This window comes from Thunnus albacares, chromosome 14 (genome assembly GCF_914725855.1).
Source record: "Thunnus albacares chromosome 14, fThuAlb1.1, whole genome shotgun sequence".
NCBI lineage: Eukaryota > Metazoa > Chordata > Actinopteri > Scombriformes > Scombridae > Thunnus > Thunnus albacares.
Window position 1 is genome coordinate 17,749,454 of NC_058119.1, and position 27,193 is coordinate 17,776,646.

Below are 27,193 nucleotides of genomic sequence, written 5' to 3' on the forward strand. Positions count from 1 at the left end.
TCAGACCTTAACCACAGCAGTGTCACATCATCAAACATCTTTATTTTTTAATAGTGATTTGTAACGGTTTGGAAAGCACTGACAAATACGTTGTCCTGTCAATTACTGCCTATAGAGGTGCAATATTAGAAAACGCTCCTATGTGTTCTGAAGTGCATGATCATACGACGTATTTGGTCGTTTAATTTTGAGGACATATTGCTATGGAGTTTCGTACGTCCAGTAGTGTTATGAAGCAATGTTTTTACGAGCGAGTGTTGTGTGCATGTGCACAAGGATGCACATTCAGGTGCATGTGGGTAACATGATTCACAGTCCTGTGATGGTTTTATGTATTCAACTGATTGACAGGTGGCGGTGGTAATGTTACAAGAAATGTAGCAATACACCAGCAAAGGCAAGGAAGAAGATTGTTAGCAAGCAAACATGGAGGTTTCAAATTCTGACAAATCTTGGCTCTGCAAATATTTTATAAGGAAAAAGCACACAATGCATTTTGGTCAGAAACAGTGAATGTAAACATAACTTTGTTTGTTTACAACAACAACAACAACAACAACAACAACAACAACAACAACAAAACTCCACAGGGAGCCTTGAAATATTTGCATCTACTTTTATGGTGCTCTTTGCTTTCGTAACATTGATGCTGGACCTAAAATACTGAGATCAATTGAACATACCAAGATATTTAACAGCTTTTATCAGGCTTGTAAAGGCTGCCTTACTGTAAGATGATTTTGGGGAAAGTTTCTGTACTATTTGTTTGTGGTCTGCCCCTTCTCCCTCAGGGCCACATACTGATTCAATGACATGAGTACATCTGTACTACATTGAACAGCAGTCCTGTGTCCTTTTCTAATCCAACTGCACATCTGCTGCTGATGAGCCAAACAAAGGCATTGCACTTTGCCAAATGTTGCTCCTCTCAACCCAAATCTGCTCTCATAAAGTTACCCCGGGGTTCAAATTATGGCACCGTGAAATAACAGCTAATGCCAACTATGCTATCAGCTAAAAAGCTTGATCCCAAAAAAATCTCTCACAAAATAAAATTCCTCGACTCCCTGGTTTCCTCCTCTTGGTGATGAATTATTGCAAAGTTTCCAACTGTCATCATCTTTGGATGGAGCTGATGATGGGTGAGTGGGGGTGGGGCGGAAGGTTGGATGGAGTTAGGACGTCTGGGAGTGCAGGGGTGGGAGCAGGAAGCACATGTATAAATCTGAGTGAGGAGAGATATAAACACAATGAGTGGCTAATAGGGCTATCTGATGGAAGCCAAGAAGAAAATACTTTTCTTTTCAAAGCCCATAAATTCTTATGGTCTGCACTGTGCATACACATATAATACACATATATAAACAAAAACACACATCCAAGCTTGCACACTCTATAACACTTGCTGATGCGTTTCATTAAAACCTCGATATGTACACAGAAATTTATACAGCTCGTTTTATACTCCTTGCACAGAGTTCATCTGAAATTAGACCTATCCTGTCCGAAGCTGTTTCACCTCCTTTTTCTCACACGTGCTCTTGTGCTGGCTCTATCTTCCTGCTGTTGCAAAACATTTCATTTCCTGAACAATGCTGAAATATTAGCTTTTGTTTTTCAGGCCTATTGACTTTGCTGACAAAGTCTTTATTCACTCACCTCAGGTCTCAGATTTACTGTTAAACATCGGCAGTAGTTAATTGTGGGTTTCGGATACCTCAGTTTACATCATTTGACATAAATTATGGTTTTATGAGATCACAACGTGCTGGGTTTTATGTCCATCTGTCTTGAAATCATATTGTTGACGTGTGATGTTTTTGATAAGACAATGTCGAAGATAGCATGTGTAAAATTGGGTTTCAGACAGGTTATTATTTTATTTCATGGCCTAATTCAGCATTAAGTAAGGAAATAAATCCACGGTGTTGCAGTTTGTTGCGTCTCTTATACAGGTGGGTAGTCGAATAGAGTCAAAATTACTGGTCATGAAAAAGTAAGGAGTAGCTAATTTAAAATGCACTCTGATAATGTTGTGCATACTAATAAATCTGTAAATCTAGACAAGCTAGGACCATAAGCTGGGAAATTGATTTACATGCACTCAGATTCCCATACTTTGTCTCATACCTTTACCATCTTTGCAGCCTACAACATTTTACTACTACTACTTTTTCACTTTTATTAGTGGCAAAAAAATCCTGTAATAGTTATAACATCGCGGCAGTCATGTCCTTGCTGAGTCGACCCTAGTAATCAGTGTTAATTGATCAGTGAGTTAAAACAAACCACTCAACCATAAATTTCCAAGAATTGTGTCAAAAGAAATACCGCTGTATGCCGTAACTAAAATAAATGCTGTCATATTGTGCTTTGAAGAACAAGAAGGTTGTACCCAGAATTTAAATAATATGTTCTTTCCAATGTTTCTGCACCCAACTTTGTGGTCTGACAAAACATCTTGCACAAATAATGTGAACGTGACCGCAGTAATCCAGTGTCAGACTCTTTGGCAGTTTTAAAATCTGAGATGCTAATGGTGCTTAGTTCATCTTCATAAGTTATTAGCTCCTTGACATTTCAAATTCGGTTCCCAAATTGAATGCAAAATATTATCCTGATTTAGAGAAATGTTAATCTCTAGTCTGGGGGACTGTCAGGTCAGCTCTTTGCAGAAATGGCAGCTTAATCCAAACTGTCTCAATCATTTCTTATCTAAGCCTCAAACCTTCCATCTATTGGACTGAACTATTCTTATTTTTCCATCCTCAGGATGAAGCGTATTTCCTCTTTCCAGAAAATGTTTTATTTGGACTAACTTGACTTTTCTCTTCTCCTTGTGACATTATTTTTTTCTAGAAATATTTGTTTATCATGTGAGTCAAGAGTTCACATATTTAAATTTTCTTTTCACTTACTATGGTAACTGATGGCAGTTGGTAAAAATCAGCGTATCGAGCACTGTGACTATAAATAGAAATTGTGATCTCTACTATGTTTGAAGATCCTTTACTTTTATTCAAACATAAACCATAAAAGTACATTGTCACATCAACTGGAGGAAATATCCAGTACATAAGCAGCAACAATATTTGGATAAAGAGATTTAATCTAAAGTGTGTGCATACAGTAACCTCCTTCTGTTAGGAGCTTTGAACTCAATGGTTCGGCAGAAGCTGTTGTTAATGTGTGAACTGAATGTCAGCTGGGGTTGTGTCTGGATTCCAGCTGACGCTTGTTAGATGTGCTTTAGTTCATTCAGCTACGCTTGTTTTTAAGGATTTTTCATGATTAAGGTTTCAGCCGGGCTCAGTTAATCATGTGGGGGGAAAATGTTGTGGATGTTTGTGATGTATCTGGGACTGGGATGTTCTTTATCTGAAGTATCTTCACAAATAAAAACATCTGGTTCTGTCTTAAGAAGATATTCCTGTATTTAGTTAAAGTGAAAAATACTCTGGTTAAGTAATGGATGAGATCAAATTATGAAAATAAGCACAAACTGTGAAAGAACTAAGTCACTGCTAGTGCTTATATGGTTAACCCAGTGAAGTAGAGAAAGGAAGGTTTCCATTGGCTGGGCTGCACGCTGTAGTCAGAGCTCTAGTGTTTCATGGAGACAGAGGGCCATCCCTCTGAGCACAGCTCCAGCCCCTTCATCTGGTTCTATTTAAGGCCTCTAGTGCCGACTCTTATGATTGGCGTACACAACCCCCTACTCTTCCTCCAGCTCCAGCCCCAACTGAGGAGAAGGAGGCTTTTTAGCAGATGGTTTATTTTCCAAGGGAAACCATTTCTTTCTTCCATTCTACTGTCCTGTCCTCAACTGGCTTTAGCACACTTTTCTCTCACTGCTACGGCTTCTTCTGCTTTCTGGTTGTGGCTCTCATTCCCACTGTGTTAATGTTTCTACCATCATCTACTGATCTGGTTTCAGCTTTGTTGGACAATGAGGATGAGGCCCTTTCTGTAACACAGAATGGATTTTCTGCAGTTGACCGCCTGATCCTTCACTTTTTGGAAGGAGGTTCTTTTTCTAGACTTTCAGCATCTCCGTTGCCCTTGATGTTGGGCTGGAGGGGGATGTATCTCTATGGCTAGACACCCAGGAAGATGCACTGAGCCCTGTGAATATTGTGATTGGCTGAGCTCTACTGACAAATTGGCCTATGGCACAACGAGTGCCCAGCAGTCGTTCTCGGGGACCTATGGCTGGCAGCTGGCTGACAGCATGTTTTTTCCCATCAACTCCAGGTCTGGATGCTTCGGATCCCATGCTCCTGGAACAGTATGTGGTGGTGTCCAGCTACGAGAAACAAGAGCCTGCAGAAATCAGCCTTCAAGCGGGTGAGGTGGTGGACGTCATTGAAAAGAGCGAGAGTGGTGAGTAACCAAAACAAATGCACGACAAAAACATGTTGAGCAAGAATGGACAGACAGCAAAACATACACACGACATGCATTGTTTATGCTGTCAGCCAAACACAGAGGACTGAAACAAACACATTTTCATGATCCAGTCTTTCTCTCCTGGTTCCTCAAACTTTCTGCCCTGGCAGTTTCCCTATCTCAACCCTCTCACCTCCTTTGTCCACAGCTTGCTAGCTGTAACTTAGCCCCATCTGGAGGCTCACTTTGGCCTGCAGTCAGCTCTGTTTTTTCCCACTGTTGGTTTAGGCTGGGGTCCAGAATGTTGCCTCTAGCAAGAGGAATGTCTTCCAGACTCGTATTAATTATTCCACCTCACTTTAATGGAAAGCCAGCAAGACATGCCGGATTTACAAATGCCAGCTGCAGAGAGTCCTTAGTCAGCTGTTAAACCGCTGGAAAAAGCTAGCAAACAAGGCCAAGACCATGTTTTAGGGTATATGTCATTCAGTTTGACAATACTGAATGTTTAATGAGGCAGTAGCATGCTGACATGAAGCACAACTTCATGATATTCTGGGAATAGTTGCTACCAAGATCTTAACACACACAAAAAGGCAAATGTATATGAATCAAATTAAATACAATATATCTGTTTGAAATGCAGTGAAAATGAAAGCTGGTTAAAATAGTTTTTGTATATTTTAAGACAGCAGAACAGCATAAAAGCTCGTTATATGGTAGTTGTATATGTATATATGTTATTTATTATTAAAACCGTCAATTTTTGCTGAACCCATGTCTAAGCAGCTTAAAAGCACCTGCACGAATCACTTTTGTTTCAAAGATAATTTGTCATATGAGGCACACAAGTGACTGGAGAGGTATGGGCCCAGTAACAGGGTCTGACATTCAGTTTTAATGGTGTGGTGAGACAGTAAAACAGTAATGGGACTCATGTGTTCTTCAGAGGGAGGACGGGGAAAGAGAGATGGAGGAGGAAACGGTGACCAGGAAGGCAATTGGACTTGGGTTTCATGATGGGTGTGAGTGAAATGCCATGCCACACTGGCCTTAAGGAAGAGGGTCCATAGAGCAGGAACACTTTGAAGTGTCACATGTCCTGCCTTCGGGTTCATGTATTTGTTTTCACTCTCTGCTCCAGTAGGATTTCAACCCAATGGGGAGCCACAGTGAGGCGGATATTCCAACACCTTGAAGTCCTTTTATCAGGGGCCTTATATGAGAGCTCTCCTCAAAGCACATGTATGAACTTGAATTGCATGGTCCTGTGCTTTTAAGTAGAGGCCCCTTCACTTTTGTATTTCAGCTGACCACTGTGCAAGGTTATGGCGGCTGAGCTGTGTGTTGATGATCCATGCAGAATGTGAAACTCATGCACTTCAATGGTCTCATTATGAGTATGATTTCCAGGCTTCGGTGTTATTTCTGTAGCTTAGTTTCCATATTTATTATTGCTTTGTTTCATTCTCTTCTCTGATGCAAGCAATATTTTGTTGCCACTCTCAGTTCAGATCATTCATTCATCTCTGGTTTGGTTGCATTTGTCATGAGGTTAAAGCAAAACAGTAGACTCCAGGCTTCTTAAAACACATCTTAAGGCCATTTGACAGTTTTATTATACACTAACGGACACTTTCAGAGATATCAGAAGTAAATACAAGCCCCCCTTTACATCTTGCTATGGAGACTGTTTCCAGCAGCACAGCTAGCATTTAACTGAAATCTCAACACCTCCTGCAATGGAAGTAGGCTAAAGCTGCTGCATTTGGCTGGGTGACATCACTCCTTATCCCTTTGCCAATACTAACAAGACCAGGTGTGTGCTAAGAAGATTTCAGAGCTCATTTCATTTAGCATCTATTCCCTAGCAGGATAAGTACAAACCTTTTAATGGTTTCTGACAGATTGATCTGCGAATTAAAGAGCTAAGTGGTAAATGTGCTGAGCTAGAGGTACTAAAAGGTGTCTTTTGCATTTGTAATGATAAAAGCGTTGTGTGGATTTTTATGGAGCTCTGAGCTACAGTCAGTGACACACACATTTTCCTTTAAAGCCATGCACATTTAAACTAGCATGGACTAGGGTTTTTCAATGCATTGAGTGGAAAATCTCTGTACACTGTCATATTGCAATGTAATTTTGTATCAGCATTGTGTGCATGTAGCTTGTTTTGTATGAGATTTGTTGCATAAAGGTATGACAGTGATAGATCTATGAATGGAGAACTTCATCTCCGTCTGATTTCTGTCATTCACCGTAGTCCATCAACAGGAGTCCTGCTGTGGCTGTGCTGCCCAGCGCAGTTATCAAGTTTTTCTTACCTTGGATTAGATAATATATGCCTTTGACAGGGCAGTGAATCTAGGTCAGACCTATAAGCGAGCTCAGCTTTCTCCACTTTTCCAGCCTGCTGTCTCAAGCCAAGGCAGTATTTTCCGTTGCACTGGCTTGATACAGTTTGTGTCGTGGCCTTTGTTTCAATTGGTACAGTATGGTTAATAATGATTGTTATTTTAGTTGGTTGTGTTTGAAGTAGGTGCAGCATGCAGTACATCAACAGGAAAGACCAATGGCTGCTTGATGTTATGATGTAGCATTTAGTTTCCCTGGAATAATACTTAAAAACACACAAATTCCTGTTAGCTAAAACTCAGGAAATAAATGCTCAGTCTAAAGGAGCAATATGAAAATGTTAGAAAAATTTCAACTAAGTATTGTCAAAAACTGTGCTGCAAATTTTACAATTATTAATTCTGTCCTCACTCCCTCTGCATGATTGCAGCTATTTTATTTGTCTGTTTTATGAGAGTTTGCCAGGGGGAGTTGCTGGCTCAGGAGGAGAGAGTAGTGCAGGAGAAACTCATGGAGAAAATGGAAAAACCCATTTCCTGCCAAAGTTAGTGGTTCAGAGAGGTTGGTTCATTATAATGGCTTAATGGATCCTCCAGGATGCCTCCTCAGTTTACACTATATTGGAGAGATGTTAACCAAAGCTAAGCTAGCAGCCTTGTTACTCAGTTCAGATGCTGGTTTAAACTTTGCCCTCTAATGGAATAGTATGTACGGAAGGAAAAAATAATTTGCAGTCACTTCTGGAAATATTGTACTTATATTGCAGCCGGATTGCCTACATCTCAAGGTCAGCCCTATGCATGTTGTGCCCAGTCCTGTGTAGCAAATCTCTCCCTATGGACCAGCATGGGTTTAACTTGTCTCCATTCCAAGTCTAGATCAGCCTTTATGAATTACAAATGAACTCCAGGATTGCCTCTCTGTTTTGGAGAGGCCAGCTCAGATCCGTCAGCCCCTCAGGCTCCCCCAAGACCCACTGGCACCACCCATGTGCAGTATGTATCTCCACTGCTCCACCCAGCTTACTTAAGCAGGGTGGAGTGAGTGAAATTGGATGAAGAGTCACTTAACAAGACAGTTCTCTCATGCTTATAAAATGGCCCTTTTCTACCTTCTTGAACACTTATGTTTCTTTGCTAAATCTGAGCTGTAGAAAAGCTGGAAGGTAACAGGGGTATCCCACAGGTGATGTCCGACTGCCTGGCTGAAAGCCCAAAGAAACTACAGGAGTGAAATACTGGCAGATTAAGCAGGTCTGGCCGTCAGCATGGCATGATGGATGTGCAGGATGTCTGCTTTACTTTCAAATGGAAAAAATATACCCCTACAATAGTCTCAGGCCTTGGTCTTCAGGCTGGAAACAAGTTGATCTTAGAGCTCATATCAGCAGGAGCTTGCTCAGAGAGGTTATGAATTATCCAGTAACGGAGTCAACTCCAAGATCAAAAACTACAACTTAGTTTATGTCTTGGATTTCTTCAGATTATTTGTGCAGCTTTTTATTGTTTTTAGCCATGCTAGTGATGGCAGTGTTGGTCAGTGCAACATTTGGTCGAGCCTTAAATATCTCAACAACTATCAGATGGATTGCCATTAATTTTTTTTAGACATTCATGGTCCCTTGATGATGAAGTCTGCTGACTTTGATGATCCCTTTACCTTTCTTCTAGCGCCACCAGCAGGTTGACATTTGTGGTTTTTAGTGAAATACCTCAACAACTATTGGATGGATTGCCATATAATTTGTTACATGTTCCCTCAGTATGAATCATTTTGGTGATCCCTTAACTTTTACATCTAGTGACATCATCAGGTCAAATTTTTAATATGCACTATACTTTTGGTTTATGACCAAATACCTTCAATAATAATGACATTCCCATCATTGATAATTTGCACGTCAGAATGCTAACATGCTAAATCAAGAGGGTAAACATGGCTGTAGACTCTTAGTCTCTTTGGGCTCTCATTGACAGACAAAAACAAATAGAGGGCTGTGAAGCTTATTGTAGCCCTTGATCTATAGTTATTGTTTCACCTGGAACACACATGCTGCTCCTCATTCATCGTATTAGAAATGACTTTGTCTTATACTTAGTTAATAGCACACAAAAGCTGTTTTGATTCAACTACAATTCCTTTGCAGAATTTATCAGCAATCGTTCCTGCCAGCGTGACAGCATCATGTGTATTGGCTGCTGCAAGGATTCTGTCTCTGATATGAAGAAGGATTAAAGCCCAGTTTAGTGTTGAGCCTCCTTGTGCTCAAACTGTCAGTTTCCCAATCTGGTATTTGCAGTTTCAGCAAGAGCATGTTTTCTTGTATAAAGAAGGAAAAACCTTATAACTCTTGTCAATGAACCACCAAAGACACGACACAGAAAGCTTGCCAAGAGTTGAATGTCTTTTTTAAGCAGAAGTTGCAGGAGCAGATGGAAGACACATTATCCACTCATAGTAATCCCCATCCTCCACATTCTTTTAGCTCACCATAGAAAGTACTAATGAGCGTCTCATGAAATTAACCTTATCCTATATTTTTAGATATGGAAACTCAGATGGGGGCTTAGTATTGTATAGTATAGCATTTCAACCTTATCGCCCCGTTCTTTTGAATGTCGTCACAGAGCGATACTGACAGAAGAGATTAACAGAAGTAAGAACAGTATTCACATGCACAAATTGTGGCAGTAATAGTGTACAGAAATCAGCTTGTGGAGCCAAAAAGGTGCCTTTCTGTCACTCAAGAACTGACCATTGAGTTAAACCAGTATTTTAAGGGGTGGGCTTTCACACACTCAAGGGTTGCTGTGTCTCCAAATCAGTGGAGCCTAGAGTGCACACAAACTGTGGGCTATAGCTTCGTTCATACTATGAGGGGATCCTTTCAGAGGCTGGGAGGGAGTCAAGGTTGTTCCTTAGGTCAACATTAGCTCTTGAAAGTCGTTTTGTGCCGTTTTCGCCTCCCCCCCTCATACCCGGCCCACAGGTAATTGAAACCCAGTGTTTTATGAAAACTGGAAGTGTGTGTATAGGGCTGGATACCTTCCCCCTTGTGCTTTGATACTAGATCTACTGTTAATAAATACAGAAGCTGGAAATGAATGGAGTTTTCTCCTGCTCTACTCAACAGTGGTGTCAGATATCTGCAAGACTGCTGAGCCACTGCATTCCTCATCATTTCAGGCCATGAAAAAAAAAGCCTCCGCTTGCTGCTGAATCTGTGGTTCTCATATTCATGTGTAGAATATCTTTTGTCAGTTACTCCTAAAGCACAAAACAACTTTAGTACAGCCTCAGGTCTAAGTCTCGATGATAAATATGTAGGTGAGTATGACATTAAGGCATTAAGGCAATTCATTGCAATGTCACGCTGTGTTATATATGCAGTTGCCAGGTATCAGACTGATTGATTGCATACATAGATTGCAGTTTTGTTTTATAAGTCATCCAGTCACTTTAGGAAAAACCCCTAAAATGAAAGTTTAGTTTCTTGTTGCAGCTGAGAATCTGTTGTTGATTACAGTAAAAATGAACCCTGGGTCTTAAAGCTGATAGAGTTTCCAGATGGCAGGTACTGTATGAGAGACAAATAGAGTTCAGAAATGTTGCTCACTCTCATTATAGGTCTATCTGCTGTACTGTATCTTTACTTGCACAGGTAGAATATAGGGTGAATGAGGCTACGAGGGCAGCACCATCAAAAGTCTGGACTAAGCATCTATTCACATGTCTTGCTTTCTCCTTTCAGAAATATCTACCTCAGTAGCATTTTTCCATCTTGCATTATCAAATAGCTGCAAAACTTTCAACTTGCATAACCAACATCAATCTTTCTTCATTATAAAATCAAATGGTCTTTAAAATGTGTTGCTCATTGTTGGTTAAATCTGGATTGTATGTTTCATGCTGTCTAAATTAGGCTGACATCATTTTCTTTTTTTATTACTGAAATAATTGGAATCAAGCAGCCATTGAACTTCAAACGACCAGAGCTTTGCACCTCACAGCAGGCTACATTACACATAAACTTAGTTACAACTTGCCCTCTGGTCTGCCTAAAACATCCAGTTTTTCCTTGTAGTGCAATACAACAGTGTTGTCAAGACAAACTGTTTGGTTTCTTTCTTTCCAAGGCTGTGACATTTGAGGTCGATATCTGTGGTCATGATCCTATGGTGCAATGGTGTTATATGAGATCTCCACCAGAGGGTTGTGGGTTAGCTATTGTCTTATGCAACCACTGACCCCCAAAACAGTGGGGTTAAAAAAGTAACCTTATTTTAAAAGCTTTTTGATTTACTCAAGATGTTGACTAAGGAGCTATAATCGTAATATTGAATAATGTTTAGTGAAGTGTATTGCTAGTCAGCATTTGGCTATGATCTTTTTGGCTGGACCGCAACAACAAGGCCAACCCCATAACGCATCTGTCCATTACTGACTCACTGACTGACAGTGATGAAGTAACACCATAGGTTGGCCAAAGCTGGCTAAAGCTGGCCAAAGGCCACAGAAGCTAAGTATCCCAGAATGCATTTTGCACCAACCGACCATGGATGTATAAAGAGCAACCGACAGCAAGGCGGAGATTAAGCTGTTGTAATTTTTGCTGTAGGACTGTTAATATGTCACTTTTTTTTCACAACCACATATGATGACTATGTATGTATCACAGCTATTTTTACATTTCAGACTCAAACTCAACCCTTCTCACAATAGCATCATATAGTCTGCATCTAAAATCTGGTACAATGTATTTTCATGTTTTTCTTATGTGTATAGCACCTTGAGTTACAACTACTGTTGTAAAAGTGCTATACAAATAAATAAACTTAAACTTGACGCGATGTCCTTGTCTGATGGTAACCAGGCAACATAAATGAAAAGCCCTCTAGCGTTTCATACACGGCCAGCCATATATTAGGATGTGATCTAGTCTTGTTTCCCTTTGTGATTGAAACTTTGCAGCAGTTTCCCAAGATTTTTAGCTTTTCCTGACAATGATAGCAAGGCAGAGGGATGTGGGGAGAGACAGGTTGTGACAGAGACTGATCAAAAACATTTAAAGATGAAACACAAGTTCAGATAAAGATACAAGCTGCACTCTGTGCTGTGGGAGCCAAGACAGTTGGTGGATCAAAATCAAACGAATGCACAGATACATGTGCACTCGTACTAAAACACACATTCACACCCACACACAGATTTCTAGGTTTGAAAGTATGCTTCGTTCACTTTTGTTCCTCCCACAGCTGTATAGATAATCCCTGCCATCCATAAATGAAGAAGAGAGAGCATGTTCCTCTCCCAATCTTATTTCCATTATATGTTATTGCACCTTTCAACAGCTGAATTCACTCACCTCACTGTTAAAATTTTTACTGTTAGGAGTCATTGTTGTGAGGTCATTTTGTGTCTTTGTGATGTTACATGCAATCCCTCATGTCTGACAACAGAGATCTTAAACCTGGAGATACAAGGTTGAAGGCTATTAGGTCATACAGTGATAAAATGAAGATTAATTTATGAAAACTCTGTAGGCTTAGTTAATAGAAATTATCAAAATGTTTGACATGATGTAATTCTGCAAATTTGCTCTGTTGGCAGCAGGAGACCCACAAAACAGCTGTTTCTTTTGTAATGATGTCAGTTTAAGGTCCGTGTAATCATAAAGAATGCACAAATGATAACCCTGTCAAAATATGAAGTCGACATTTTCCAGAAATTAAGAATCACAGTCCCTACGGAGAAATATTCAGCAAATGTTATCACAGAATAAGGCAAGGGCGCACATCTCATTACAATGGGGGTGGGGTGGGGGGAGATGCTGCGCAAAACTAGCCGGTACACGTTATAGGTCAGTCCACCTTAAGTGAACCTGGTTAGGTTGTTGTTAACTTGTTGGGGCTACATAAGATGTTGCTGTCTTTTTTCCATTAATAGTAGCTTAAACTATATAGGCTAATAATGAATCTCTTTCAGGCCATCACTATACATATTTACCTATTTCACAGAGCTGCTGGTGCAGAATTTGCTTATTTACTCTCCAGCAGCAGTTCGGCCTGTTTGTGTTGGGGTTTAGCAGTCATCAGTCACCAGCCACTAGACTCACTCACTGAAGACACAACTCATGTGCTACAGAGATGGAATCTGGGAAATGTAGTCCAATAGCAATCAAATGTATCAGAATGAAGTAAACCATTAATCCCAAATTCCCACTTAGTTTAGTATATGCAAATATATTCAATCGATTCTCGATAGAATGAATAGAAATATTTCAAGTCTCTTGCTCAGTATACTGTGTGCCGTTTCTTCACGTCAGAGTTTGTTTAAGTTGTTTGTCGTTCCTGAATGAATTAATATCCACCAAAGAGTTTTTTAAATGTTGATTTTTGACACCTTGTGTTTCCCATATATGGAGCTGGTTTTGTGCAAGATTGACTTGCAGTCACTCTGTGAATGAATGCATGCGATGACAGACATGAAGCAGGTTCCTCGTTTAGAAGTGGTTTTTTTTCTACATTACATATAATGCATATTATGCAACCTGTCTGTTATAAACCTGCAATGGCCAGGAAATCAGCACTTGCGTAATATGTATGTGTTTTTAAAAGTACTTTTTTTGCTGATTTTGAGGTTCAGTGAACTCAGCCTAAGCACCTGCCATATGGTAGGATGGTTGAAAAATACAGGCAAGACAGCTCCAGCCATCAATAACAGCACATATTTACTCAGGCCTTTAAAGTGACCGTGTGTCTTTGCTGCGTATGTATATTCAGACTTTTAGTCAAGTGCTCTCAATTAAAGCACATTCCTACACCTTAGTCTTGTATTTGCTTACATTTGTACAAGTGTAAGTTTGCTGAAGTGCAAATGACATGTTGGTGTGAAACTGGCAATTTTCAAACGTAAGGTTTTTTTCTATATTGAGTTCATGCAGGTATTTTTACTCTTGCCAAGCTGTGCTATAATGGTCAGTTTAATTTAATGTACCATTAATGTTGGTGATGTTGCCCTTCAATATTTTTTAGATGTTTTCAGTGACTTGATAAAATATTGCAAAATGTAGGTTTAGCTAACTCGTTTAAAATGAGGATATCAGTGTAGTTAATGTCAAACTAAAGTTAACAATACTTAAATCTTCTTTGTAGTACCAAGCATCATTACCCCACAAGCTTTTAACTCCAGTGTGGAAAGAAAAAGTCTATATTGTGAGTCCTTTGGTTCTGAATGATGTAGACCACCATTTTTTTTTTTTTTTTGCAGCGTGCTGCTCTGTCTGATTTATTGGTGTTTTGTTCAAGCCACAGCTTTTGGTGCAAAGACTGAGCACATTACATGGCTTGTTATGTCCTTGAACCCTATCCAGCATGGTGCTCAGAGCCAGGCACTAACAGCATAGGCTTTCTCCAAGCTGGACCCACCCTAACTCTATGCAAAATAGCTCCACTGTACAGCTGATGATATTTTCTGTTGTGTAGCTTAGCAAGTTTCATCATTTCAACAAATCACCCTTCAAATGAATCACAGAGATTGCGTGTATAACTTAAAGGCTTGGACAGATTTTTCTTTGTTATTGCCTTTGCTTCGAAAGTCATGCATTCAGTCTGTCAGCAGGATATCTCGAATGCATCTAGATTCCAACTATGTTTGGTGGACAGATAGGAATACAGCCAGGGGACAATTTGATTCAGTTATGGTAGTCATCAAAACTTTGGATTGCCAGCATTACACAATTATTCGTTTTTTATAACCATAACAATATAAAACTCTCTGACCTGATAGCAAATCCTAAGGGCATTATTGCAGAAATGAATATATTGTAGTGAAAGTCATGATGTTGGGATAAAACAGCAGGTTGAAGAATTGTTCAGTGTTGGCAGAGTTTTTATATTTCCCCTCTGTTTTTTTTTTTTTTTTTTTTTTTTTGTTTTGCTGAGAGATAAGATGTCATGATCCACCAGGTGTGAAATGTTGTGTATTGTCATTTTTCAAATTCTCTCAGACTTAACAGAATAATTTTCTCCACATCCGATAGATTCAGCATAATTAAGCGTTAAAAAAAGTGTGAAACTCCAAAAAATTACACCTCTATCTACAGTAAACTCCAATAATTATCCCTTTTAATCTACATATGCCTTTAATTGCTACCTGTCTGATTGGAATACATGACACAAAATGAAGGAGATAATTAAAACAGATTTCTGTTTCTTTTAATTGTGTGCAACTAAACCACCTCAAATCACACCATTTCTCAAGGAAAATGTACGCTGGAGGTTTGGACCAGCTGTGAAAGTGTGATGGAACACTTCTATCCTCTTTTATGGGTTGTCCACACAGCTGTCAGCCATATTGTATTCCTGTTACCACAACAAATATCATATGTGCGGCATACCACATATAGGGCGGCTTTTTTTGCCAGATTTGCTGCTTTGGTCTCCTGCTAAGAGCTGACATGATGTCACAAATGTGGAGTGACTTTTGATTAATGTGCATATGGACTTTAAATTTGCAATAAGCTGTCATTCAACACACCTTATCCAACACAATAGATCACTGTACTCAAGTCACCTCATTTGGAGCAGATTTTGTAGAAGTGAAACATTGCTTTCTATGTGCACCTTTCCAGCTGAGGTGTTAGTCATAAAGCAGTTGTCAGAGCCAAAGGAACCAAGTCAAATCAGCTGCAACATTGCAAATGGATATTTCAGTGAGTAACAGCACACCAGCAATGTCCTGCCCACTAAAATCATGACTGATCCTGATGAAACGCAGGTTTAACAAGTCCTCGTCATGAGTCGAGCAACAGCCAGGCGGTGTTCCCTCTGATGTTCTTGGCCCTGGCTGTAGTTATAGATTCTGTTGGCAGCGCAGTCAAGTTGTTTTTTTTTTTTTTTTTTACCTCATGTTCATGTTCATTTGTAGCTCATCCCTGTGATCTGAGATATTTTATCAAATCGGGGTTCAGTGACTAAAACAAAGACACAAGTGATTTATCAGGGGATATAAGACAAACTAGAAAATCTATGGTCACATCAGCTGACATCATCTGTGCTAATTTTTGTCCGTCTTTGTAGAGATTTATTATGTTCACTTCTAGGGAAGGGTTCTTATCACAGGCCAAGAATTACAGGCAGAATGTCAACAAAACTTCTAGACCCTAAAAGACATTGTAATCCTGCACTTTCTATCATTTCATGTATCTTATCTTACACGCATACAGTCTATGTTATACCTCTCTTGTTATGTGATGCAGTGCATGTTTGTTAAATGTCCTGCACACTCTACATCTGATTACCTCGGTAAACTCTACATAGTCCTGGTGATAGTCAGCTCCTTTGTGTTTCCACAGGTTGGTGGTTTGTCAGCACTGCAGAGGAGCAGGGTTGGGTCCCTGCTACCTATCTCAACTCCCACAGTGGTACACGGGATGACTTGGAGCTGGGCGCCTCAAAAGCCGGGGAAGGTAAGTCACTGTAAACTCTCCTGCCCCTGCCCACCCACCCACACAAGCACACACACAACCTGACACACTCTGTCATATACCCACACACAGACACCACCTCTGCCCTCAAATCCTCAGTCTTTGATCTGTGACAAAATGGAGCAGACTCACCCCTGCTTCACCACTGCCAGCCTACGCTAACGGCTGACGCCGGGCTGGTGTGAACAACTCTCTCTGTCTGCCTGCCATCATAAGCACGCTTGAACAGAGTACAGATTCAAGCCTGAGTAAACAGCAAGGAGCAGTGCCAGGAGAGACCAGACCACAACCGAGTGCGGAGGTGCACTGGAGTGACGTGCTGTACAGTAATGCACTGTACAGTAGAGATGCGATGCAATATTAAGTGATATGACCTCCGTGGAGTGAGCTCATGAAAGAGGCATGTGTTTCCATCAGCAGTAAGGAATAAAACATGAGAGTATTTAATGAGTCATACTCTCTAAATTATGGATATTGTTAATCAGTGTAAGCTCTGACTTGAATTATGCTATTTCATGCAATTGCTGATAAGTTACAGTACAGTAGACAAGTGCTGATTTCGTGAACTTACTGGAGTCAGAGCAAGATCCAAAACCTTGATAGGAAACACACCTATGTAAGTTGTTTTTTTTTGCCAGAATATCATGCTGACAAGTGAAGTTTGAGATGGAGTCCAATCATGCAATCATCTCGAGACATCTAAGAGGAGCTCAAGCCATCTCATTCTTCTAGCATTTTTCAATATTAGTGTAGACAACATTTTAATCTTAGTGCAATAGAGCTCAATTAGTGTCACATACTCAGATTTTGATAGTTTTGACAGGTAGTGAAGCAATTGCAGCTTATTCGTTAAGATTTATGCAACATTGTGTTAGAGAAAACCCAACAAACTGGAGGCACGGAAATAATTAAGTTGCGTATTACATTTCCAAACAAACATCAGGATTTTCCAGCACTCTGGCCAAAACATCTTTTGCTGTACAATTGGTACGCTCTGAAACAATGGGACCCAGGATCCCCTTGGTGTTGTATATCTTATGACTCAGGGATGGAGTCAGAGAGAATACATGAGGCCAGGCAGTATTACAGTTTAACAGTATGTTGAATGCCCTTTTCTTCCCATTTGAAACTTTCCAATACATAATCTACCTATCAACAGAAAAGATTTCAACATGTATGCATAACGCAAATGTATGACCACACACAGACACACGCATACCTAAATGCAAATGTCTACACCCAACACTCCTATCTACCTAGTCAGAGATAACAGGAGTTTTCTTGCCAGCGAGTTTTGGGAAGGACAATCTGTCAGTGCAATTAGTGTTTATATGTCTAGTCAGTCATGGGAATGGCATGAAACTCATAAAACATCTCTTTGTCAATCTTGTGGTCTTCAGCAGTCTGTACCACCTCATTGTCACAGAAAAAAATGGAAAACATGATAGTTGTTTTGAAAAGCCAAAAAAAGAGACATGTTTAAAGCTCCGCCGACTCGAGACGTGAGTGACATTGATGGAAGCATACATATGCTTATCCTCCTCCTTGTTTTGGTCATATTTTATACAAAAATAATAATAATAAACAATTGCTTAAAGGAATACTTTTGGGAAATATGCTTATTCGCTTTCTGGCGGAGAATTAGATCAGAAGATTGATACTCTTGTCACATATCTGTACAGTAAATTTGAAGCTAATGCAAGCTGCCAGTTAGCTTAGCTTAGCACAAACTATGAAAACAAATGACAACAGCTATCCTGACTGTTCAAAAGGTAACAGAATCCGCCTATCTACATTAGGTATCATTTGTTTCATCTGTGTAAAGAGCAATTCAGCGTTTTACGGGAGTGTTATGTGCTGGACTATTTTTTGCCTTTGAGTAGTTGCCTAGCAACCAGTGGAGACCAGGAAGTTACTGGTCCCAGGGAAATTTGTACGAATCAAGCAAATGGATATAATGTGTTCAATGAGTTAGTGATGTTGGCGGTAGCTTCGTATTTATTGTCTAGACATGAGAGTGGTATCAATCTTCTCATCACAGCAAATTCTAATAGCAAATAAACATATTTGCCAAATGTTGAACTATTGCTTTAAAGTACTAAGCTTAACTTAATCACATTAAAATACTTTTATTTATTTCAACCCATCTCTCAGATTCTATTTCCATCACTGGAAATTACATACGGTAAGATCATTTACAGGAGCTTCTTTTATCATTTTGACATGTGACACAAGACTTCTCAGTTGGCAGAAATAATTCCTGTCTCCACTCTTTTGCCTATAAAAGAGGTAGGAAAATATAGACCTTCTGAGGCACACAACTCCAACCAGCGGCACTCTCAGCTGCTCTATTAATTGGATGGCATTCCTGTAGCAGCAATGCGTGTCCCAGATGCTCTAACACGACAGGATGGGGAAACCATGCTAACAACATCCTAATTACAAGCCACAGAGAAGATGTCTTGGTTTAACACTTCCTCTATAACCTTCACTCCTCAAACCACCCATCCATCCACTCTAACTGTCCATCATGTTTGGCTTTGTGGTCTTGTTTTCATGTCTCCCATGTGGCTAATAATGGGGCTCCTTTGGTTGGGTCCATGTCATTTGTGTGCTGTGTGTTTGTGCAACATTTGTGCTTGCTCTTCATGTTTTCCATGTTTGTTTGTTCATTGTTGTCTGGTCACCATCTGTGTCTGTTAGTTACTAAGCGACATAAGGCCCATCTGAAGAGGCTGGACCGGAGATGGACGTTGGGGGGTGTCATCAGCAGGCAGCAGAGCCGAGGTGAACTGAGACAGATGCTGCATCACCTCCTTCCCTCCCTCCCTCCCTCCCTTTCTTTGTTATTGTTCTCTTCGCCTGGTCTTATTTATTGTCTCTTATCACAAGACTAAACTTGCCCTTCTCCATATGCACATAATTGTTCAGTCTTGCATTCTGTGTTGTCTTCCAGCAAATGTCTTTATCATGAGCCACAATCCACCACAACTAACCACTAACTGACGTTAATATGAAATGAGCCTGGAAAGCAAAGGTGAAATCAGCAACTTTTATATACACCAATTATTGATGCTAAGCTCAAATTATGCTACAAAATTGCTCCATGCAAGCGTTTTCATTATAATTAAACACTGTGTGCCAAAACCAATCTTCTCAGAATCACAGAAAAAAAAAAAATGCTACCCACTCATCAAAAAGTAGTTGCGTATTACACTTTGGAATGCCTTATTCCACATTTTAGAACCATATTTTGCTTTTTTATGAGCAAATGAAGCGTGTGTGTAGTTTTCTAATGAATATGTGTTCTACCAACATGTGGTAGAAACAGACATTTATCCTTCTGTGGTGCAGATAACAACTAATATTGACAGATTAACAAAGAGCCTTATTTATCTCTTACTTAGTTAGCAAGAAAATCACATTCTCAATGACAAACTTGCACATGTTCTTCTTACCAAGGGTTTTTTTTCACAGGAGATGCATTTGGATTGCTGACAGAGGAGTGAGGATAGGCTATTGAGTTCAGCCCAAACTTTGCGCTTGGCAGTAGTTTCTAGAGAACTAAATGCTGCTCTCTGGAGTGGAGAGAGAGTTGTTTCCACCCTAGGACTGAAATCCTGCTTTGTGTTTAAAAAAAAAAAAAAAAAAAAAAAAAAAGGACAGATATTTTGCTGACTCCACAAGAATGATTTATAACACTGATGCAGGCGATGCATGTTGTGGTTAACATAACATCTGATTCAGAGTTTCCCTTCATTGCACTGCTGGATATTGTTTGAGAGAGGTTGGTGAGAGGAAAACGTTCTACCAGCCCCAACACAAAGAGGCCGGAAGAACGAGGCAAAAGGAAAATAAAGTGTACAAAAATATCCTTTACCCGCGAAACTTACTGTAGTTTTTGCAAGTCAGGGGAATAACTATCCCACACCCATTCACCTACTGGGAAATGGGTGGAGAAAAGGAAAATGGAATAAAACTGTATGTGACCAGAATGTGACTGAATGACTGTATACCAACTAGGAGGACAGCATACAAAACAGCTCCTCTTCTCCCTTCTGAACACACCTCTTCTCCCTGCACCGTCTGTGTTTAGACAGGAATTGCCATAATGACAGGAAATGATGTCTCTGCTATGCCTGTTGGCCTTGTGGGAATACATTAATCAGCATGGAGCCACTGCTCTCTGCTATGTGCCCGAGTTAGGAGATGCTCGCTGTCACAAGGCCAAGGAAACTGTTAGGACACTAGCTTGTGCCATATGCTGTAGTCAATACCAGTAAATTGCATTCCACATTTTTAGGAATACATACAAGTACTCCCAGATATTGTTACTGATAAATCAATACTGTCATGATGTGTTTCTCATGATAATGATGCTAACACTACAAGCTATTTTGTGCTATGCGATATACTCTACTGCTGAACAATATTCAATGTATTGTACATCACACTATATGTGTAACTTCAGAGAAACATATAACCACCACAAAAGTAAAATAACTAGAGCTGCAATCGATCGACAGAAGATTAATTGGTAACTATTTTGATAATCAAATAATTGTTTCAGTCATTATTTAAGCAAAAACACAGAAAATTTGCTAGTTTTAGCGTCTCAAATTTGAAGATTTAAATCTTTTTCTTTGTTATACATAATAGCAAACTAAATATGTTTTGGTTTTGGATGGACAAAACAAAAAATCTGAAGGTGTCGCCTTTGACTCTTTTGATATTTTTTTTTACTATTTTCTGACATTTTATATACCAAATGATTAATTGATAAAATAATTGACAGATTAATCAATCGAAATTTATCGTTAGTTACATTCCTAAAAGAGATTAGTTGTGTACTATATTTACTGCATTATAAAGGGCTTTCAGTTTCGAAAAACATTACTAGACAAATTTTATGAAGCAGAGTGTGCCAAAAACATTTAATCACACATTACTCACATCTGGTAGCTGAACTGCCAGAAAGCACAACAGTTCAAGTCTGTATTAAAGAAAAGACACACCTCTGCTCTAGTATCATATAAAATTGGTGCCAATGGATCACAAAATAATATATCATGATATATTACTGTACAAGTATGTTGCCGGATGTTATAATAGTGATTATTAGTTTACTGTTTTCTCTTATAACTGCAGAATGATCATGTGAATGTAGAGAGTCAATAGAAGATTTATAGAATACACATATCTTTATCTTTTCCTTATTTTTACTGGATAAAAAAATATTTTGTTTTCAGTCCTCAAAACCTTAACTTTGTTGTCATTCTCTGCTATGGCTTTGACAGAAGAAAAGTACATGACAGTGCAGCCTTACACCAGCCAGGGCAAGGATGAAATTGCTTTTGAAAAAGGAGTCATTGTTGAGGTGATTCAGAAGAACCTGGAAGGCTGGTGGTTTATCAGGTAAGCTTGTGATCACTTGCCTTACTTTCAGGTTTCACTGTTCTCAACACAAAAAGCTCATCGTCTCATGTTTATTGTTTTCTCTCCTGACTAATTTCACAGATACCAGGATAAGGAGGGTTGGGCTCCAGCCTCTTACCTGAAGAAGATGAAGGATGACTTCTCTCCCCGTAAGAAGACTGTGACAGGCCCAGTGGAGATTATTGGCAACATCATGGAGATCAGTAACCTGCTTAACAAGAAAGCCCTGAGTGAGAAAGACGTGCAGACTGAAGGTGTCCCAGAGAGCCCCCAGGTGGCCAGGAAAGAGATCAGTTTGCCAATCCCATGCTCTGACTCCAGCCCTGTCAATACTCAACAGGATGGAAAAAGCAAAGCAGAGCCTCCTTCACCAGCTATAGCCCGTATTGCCCCTCATCGGGTGGAAATTGGTTAGTAATGTCACCGTAATGTCACCATAGTGTCTAAATTTCTCTCATTAACTTGTAATATAATCTGTGACAGTAGATCACTAATTACTCGATTTCAAATATGACAATAACTTTTCTATTATTAGTAACTTGTTTCTTTCATTTCTTAAGGGTTACAAATGTTTATTCTGAAATGTCACCAAAGAAATGTGTATGTTCTTTTCTTCTGTGATTGCTTCATAGGTTCTCCAGTTCTCAGGCAAAAACCTCCTCCTCGAAGAGATGCAACCCTGGTAAGAATGTTCGATATTTTAGTAATTAACCTTTCATCACAAAAAAGTGACTGAGATTAAGTAACTAAGATTGATTTACTTATTTGTCCTTTTGTTGATGAAGAGCACAAACCTTGAAGAGGTGCCAATAAATATATATACCCCTTGTGAGCAATTGTAACTGACAGTGTACAGACTTTACTTTTATTCAGTTTTATTCAGAGTTTTTATTCTTGTTCGAGGAACAAAACCAAATAATCCATAATGTAAAAGATAAATCAGACCCATTATGTTTGTATAAATTACTCAGATTAGTGGTCATGCACAGGAATTTTATAGAGTTACCAAAGTATAACTGTGTTGATCTCATTTTCTGCTCAGGGATTTCAGTTGCCCTCCCCACCAGAGCCCCCTACAGTTGAAGCAGAGTATTACACCATTGCAGATTTTCAGTCCTGTATATCTGATGGGATCAGTTTCAATGGAGGACAGAAAGCAGAGGTAAGCTATCTCTTGTAAAGTAAACCTTAGGGACAAAACTCTCTTCAACTTGTGTAACAACCATATATCTGTAGATTGATAAATGTATTCGTTATTGTTCAGTTACAAAATATATTAAAATGCCTCCGTACAAAGATTAAACAGATTTTAAACTTTTGAACATGTGTTTTAGGTCATTGAGAAGAATTCTGGTGGCTGGTGGTATGTCGCGATAGGAGAGAGGGAGGGTTGGGCTCCCTGCTCCTACATTGACAAACGTAAAAAGCCCAATCTGAATCGTAGAACAAGCACTCTGTGTCGCCCCAAAGTCCCACCCCCAGCTCCTCCTGTCAAAAAACAGGACTCAGTGGAGACTGCACCTCCCAGCAGTCCTGGATCTGAGGCTCCAGAGTCCCCTGTGTCTCCTGGGAGGCCTGTGTATGAAGAGCCAGAATATGATGTTCCTGCCATTGGTGATCTGGATATGGAGTCTGAGTTTGAGTTTCTGAGGGGAGAAGCTTCCTTGGTGGATGGAAAGAATGAGGACACTTCCTCGGAGAAGGGATCCCATCTGTCCTCCAAGCCCTCCCCAGCTTCATCGCTTCACAGTGCGTCCTTCAAGATGGGTGAGTCATTTGAAGATGGCCATGAGGCAGAGGTGGAAGCGGAGGGAGAGGAAGAGTGTATCTATGAGAATGACGGCTTCCGGCCCTTCAGGGAGACGCCAGAGAGGCAGTGCAGTAGGGACTCAAATTCCTCCAAGACAAGTGTCTTGTCAGAAACTGGCAAGGCTGCAAACATAAACCCAGCACCAGCGGGATGGAGATCTGCAGGTAAGAAGCTCAAGATTGACTTGAATGGGAGCCCATTTATAACCAAAGCTGAGGAGGCGTCTAGTCCTAAGTCTGCTTCCACTGAGTCCACCCCAGATCTGTCCAGACTCAAGAAAGATCAAGAGGAAAGCAAGGCATCCTCTGCTACCAAGTCTTCATCTAAATTAAAGCCAGTGGTACGGCCTAAACCACAGATGGCCAAGGCGTCCAGTGCTGAGAAGATGGACATCAGCACCTTGAGAAGACAGCTGCGGCCCACAGGGCAGCTGAAGAATGGCAGTAAAACTAAAGGCGAGGACTCTGAGACAGCCTCTGTCATCTCCTCTGAGGACTCCTTCTCTTCTCAGAGCACCTCAGATCTCTCCTCTATCTATTCCAAAGGTAGCCGGGGAGACTCTGACCTGGAAGGCTCTATCCTTTATCGCACCACAGATCCCTATGTAAAGATCCAAGAGTGTGAGCTCACCTTCCCTGCTGGAGTGGAGGTGGAGGTGCTGGAGAAGCAGGAGAGTGGCTGGTGGTACATTCGCTGGGGTGATACAGAGGGTTGGGCCCCGACGTACTACCTGGAGCCAGTCAGACAACAAGATGACATGGTAGGGTCCGAATCTGATGGCACTCCCACTAAACCTGGAAGCCTCAGCAAGTCCAACAGCCTGGAGAAGAATGAGCAAAGGGTGCAGGCCTTGAACAACATCAACCAAAACCTAAAGAAGGTCACCCCACCCATCCCCTCCAAGCCTCCTGGTGGCCTCTCCAAACCTACCGGCTTGTTTGGATCACAGAAGCAGAACAGCTCCAAACAGCAGCAGGTCGTCAGACCTCAGTCCGTCTTCATATCAGCCCCCATCAGGGATGGTCCCAGCCCTGTCGGCTCTCTCAGGAGAAACGAATCCCTCAACTCCACTGACCATCCTCGTGCCAGCCCCACAGTGCGCCGTAATGCCTCTTTTGGCACAGTGCCGCGCAGCCTGGCACCAAACAATATAGCACTACCCAGCAGGAACAGATCTGGTACCGGTAGCTCTGAATCCCTCGGCCTCAGCTCTCTGAAGAATGCTCTCCCTGTATCCACAGTGAAACCCAAGCCCCACATCATCCATAACAACCTCAGAGAGGTGTATGTCTCCATAGCAGATTACCATGGTGACGAGGAGACCATGGGATTTCCTGAGGGGACGAGTCTGGAGGTTCTTGACAGAAACCCGAATGGCTGGTGGTACTGCAAGGTTCTGGACAATGGCAGACCACGGAAAGGGTGGGTTCCTTCAAATTACCTCGAGAAAAAGCACTAGCGCTTGTGTGTGGAGCTGGCAGAACTCTGAACATGCGTGTAAAGACTTTTAAAAGAGACACATTTATTTTGTGAAAAAGGCTAACCCTAAGACATTAAGTTAGTATTGAAATCTTATCCGGTACCTTTGCCAAAATGAGCAGCCAGATCAGATCGTGACTTTGAATTGAAATGAGACATCTGGTAAAATGAGTCTACATGATACAGTGTCTGAGACGTTGCATTAGGAGCAATTTATTATAACACCAGATAGTGGAAGAATGATTAAATGCTTCAGTCGTTACCTTTAACTTGAAATAAAATGTCATTTTGTGTCCACCCCTTGAACGTTTCTTTTTTTTGTAAGTTTATAATGTAATTTTGTACAACTTTTTAAGCATTTAAAACTTACTGCATGTTTGAAATGATTCAATATACTGACAATGCCTTGGGCTGTTAAGATTTAACATTTTTCCTCCTTTCCTTAAAGAAAATCTCAGTTGTTGCCAAAGCTGCTTTGTGTTAGTCTGATCTTGGTGCTGTCTGTTTGCATGTTTTTTAATATCTTTTTATACTGTATGTCACCTTTATTTTAAATATTTTACCCATTTAATTGTGTAATATTGTCCTAATGAAACAATTTGTGAGCATCTCTGATTATCACAATATTTTATTTCCCTAAATCAGAAATTAATCCCTGATGACTTCCCTGATATGAGCCTTTTGTATGTTTTTTTATTTTTATTTCAGAGGCTTTTGTCCAAATTACAAATTCCCTAACTTCAGCAAAAAATATATTTATTCATTACTTAAAAATAATATTATTACTTATTTTATTATTATTTTAAGAAAGTTACTGATAAACACATTTTCACAACCGCTCAAACATTTCTAAGAGCTGACTGCTCTAATAATCCTGATAACATTAAAAATTTCTGCTGGGCAGTAAATTTGACATAACTTTTCAGCTGCAGTCGTGCGGGGATGCTCACTTTTGTTTTATGTTAACTGTGTGTTAACTGTGTGACCAGCGATGATAACTGAAGTGCCAAAAGAATGACTTAAATAAATGCACTTTTGAACAATTATTTGTACTTCCTTTTTTAAATTTGCATCACTTAATATTCACATTTGGAGTTTTAAGTATGATGCTTTTTTCATTTAGACACACATTAAAGACATTTACTAATATTTTAATATAATGTTTGGTACCATTGTAAAGGGCTTTCATTCGATCTGTGAGTCTGTGTGACAAAAACACAAGTCACTTGAGCTTCAGTCATTGTAAATACCGTGATACATTTCACATAGAATACACATTCACATTCAACATACAGTACATCACATTAAAAACACACATATCTATACACATTACAATAAATCTATACAGTTAACTTAGTTTATCCCCTGGTGACTATGTACTCACAGTCCCCAGGGATAGTTGCAAGTTCTCCCTCCTCATTTTCTGTCACATCTCTATGGTCTGCTGTCTAAATGAAAGGCAAAAAAGCCTGAAAATACTTATTTTGTTGTTCTATTAGCTTGAGACATCCCGTTGTCTCTTTTGATTATTTGATATAACCTGATCTGATTACATCAGGTGTGATAATTGGCTATTAGAAAAAAAACATTTTAATCCTAGATCTCAAAAATGACTGAGAAATGAGAACTGAAGACAAAATAATGAGATGTACTTTCACACTGGCATATTTAGAAAAGAGAAATAGTTTGAATCAGCAGGAAACCAAAATTAACCCATTTTTTTCATTGTTGTAAGAGCATTTTTAAAGCTGCTCATGTGGGCTAAGATTTTATGTGGAAATGGCCATCATAGTCTGTAAAAGAGATATGAGAGGGGAGTAATTATCTGATGAATGAATTTATTAATGAATCAATGTGGCATATAATAAACAATATAATTAAAACTTATTACAGGTGGTAATCATTGGTATGTGAAGCTTCTCAGTTTTGTTGCACTAAAAGCTTTCTGCGTAAGATTAAGTAAAAGATCTCAGTACTGATTACTGAACATGTTTATATCTTGTATAAACCCATGTCTGCATATGCAATACAGCAGGAGTGTTTGACCCAGCTGGATGCTGTTATGCGAATAAATTAGATCACACCCTTTTATTTCTAACCCGAAGCCAGATAGTGATGCAATTCTCTTTGATTGGCCTCCTCTGGCAGCTTCTGCTTCAGGAGAACCTGCACATTTGACTTTGGTTTAGGCTTTCATTCTGTGGTCGCTGGGCTGCTTAATTTAGCATCAACTGACA

At 39.9% G+C, this 27,193-nt stretch overlaps 1 protein-coding gene across 2 annotated transcripts in view; it reads left to right on the forward strand.

The window, feature by feature from the left end:
- The window catches only part of sh3pxd2ab (SH3 and PX domains 2Ab), a 50,867-nt gene extending 24,865 nt beyond the window's left edge, over nt 1-26,002 (forward strand). The window contains exons 7-14 of one of the 2 annotated variants that reach the window (XM_044373100.1): nt 4,255-4,383; nt 16,100-16,213; nt 18,935-19,018; nt 21,529-21,646; nt 21,749-22,077; nt 22,300-22,349; nt 22,710-22,829; nt 23,002-26,002. In XM_044373100.1, coding sequence (XP_044229035.1) covers nt 4,255-4,383; nt 16,100-16,213; nt 18,935-19,018; nt 21,529-21,646; nt 21,749-22,077; nt 22,300-22,349; nt 22,710-22,829; nt 23,002-24,936 — 2,879 coding nt within the window. In that variant the 3' untranslated portion in view covers nt 24,937-26,002. The remainder of the gene's footprint in view (nt 1-4,254; nt 4,384-16,099; nt 16,214-18,934; nt 19,019-21,528; nt 21,647-21,748; nt 22,078-22,299; nt 22,350-22,709; nt 22,830-23,001) is intronic. The other variant, XM_044373101.1, reaches the window with a different exon arrangement.
- Nucleotides 26,003-27,193: the final 1,191 nt, after the last annotated feature.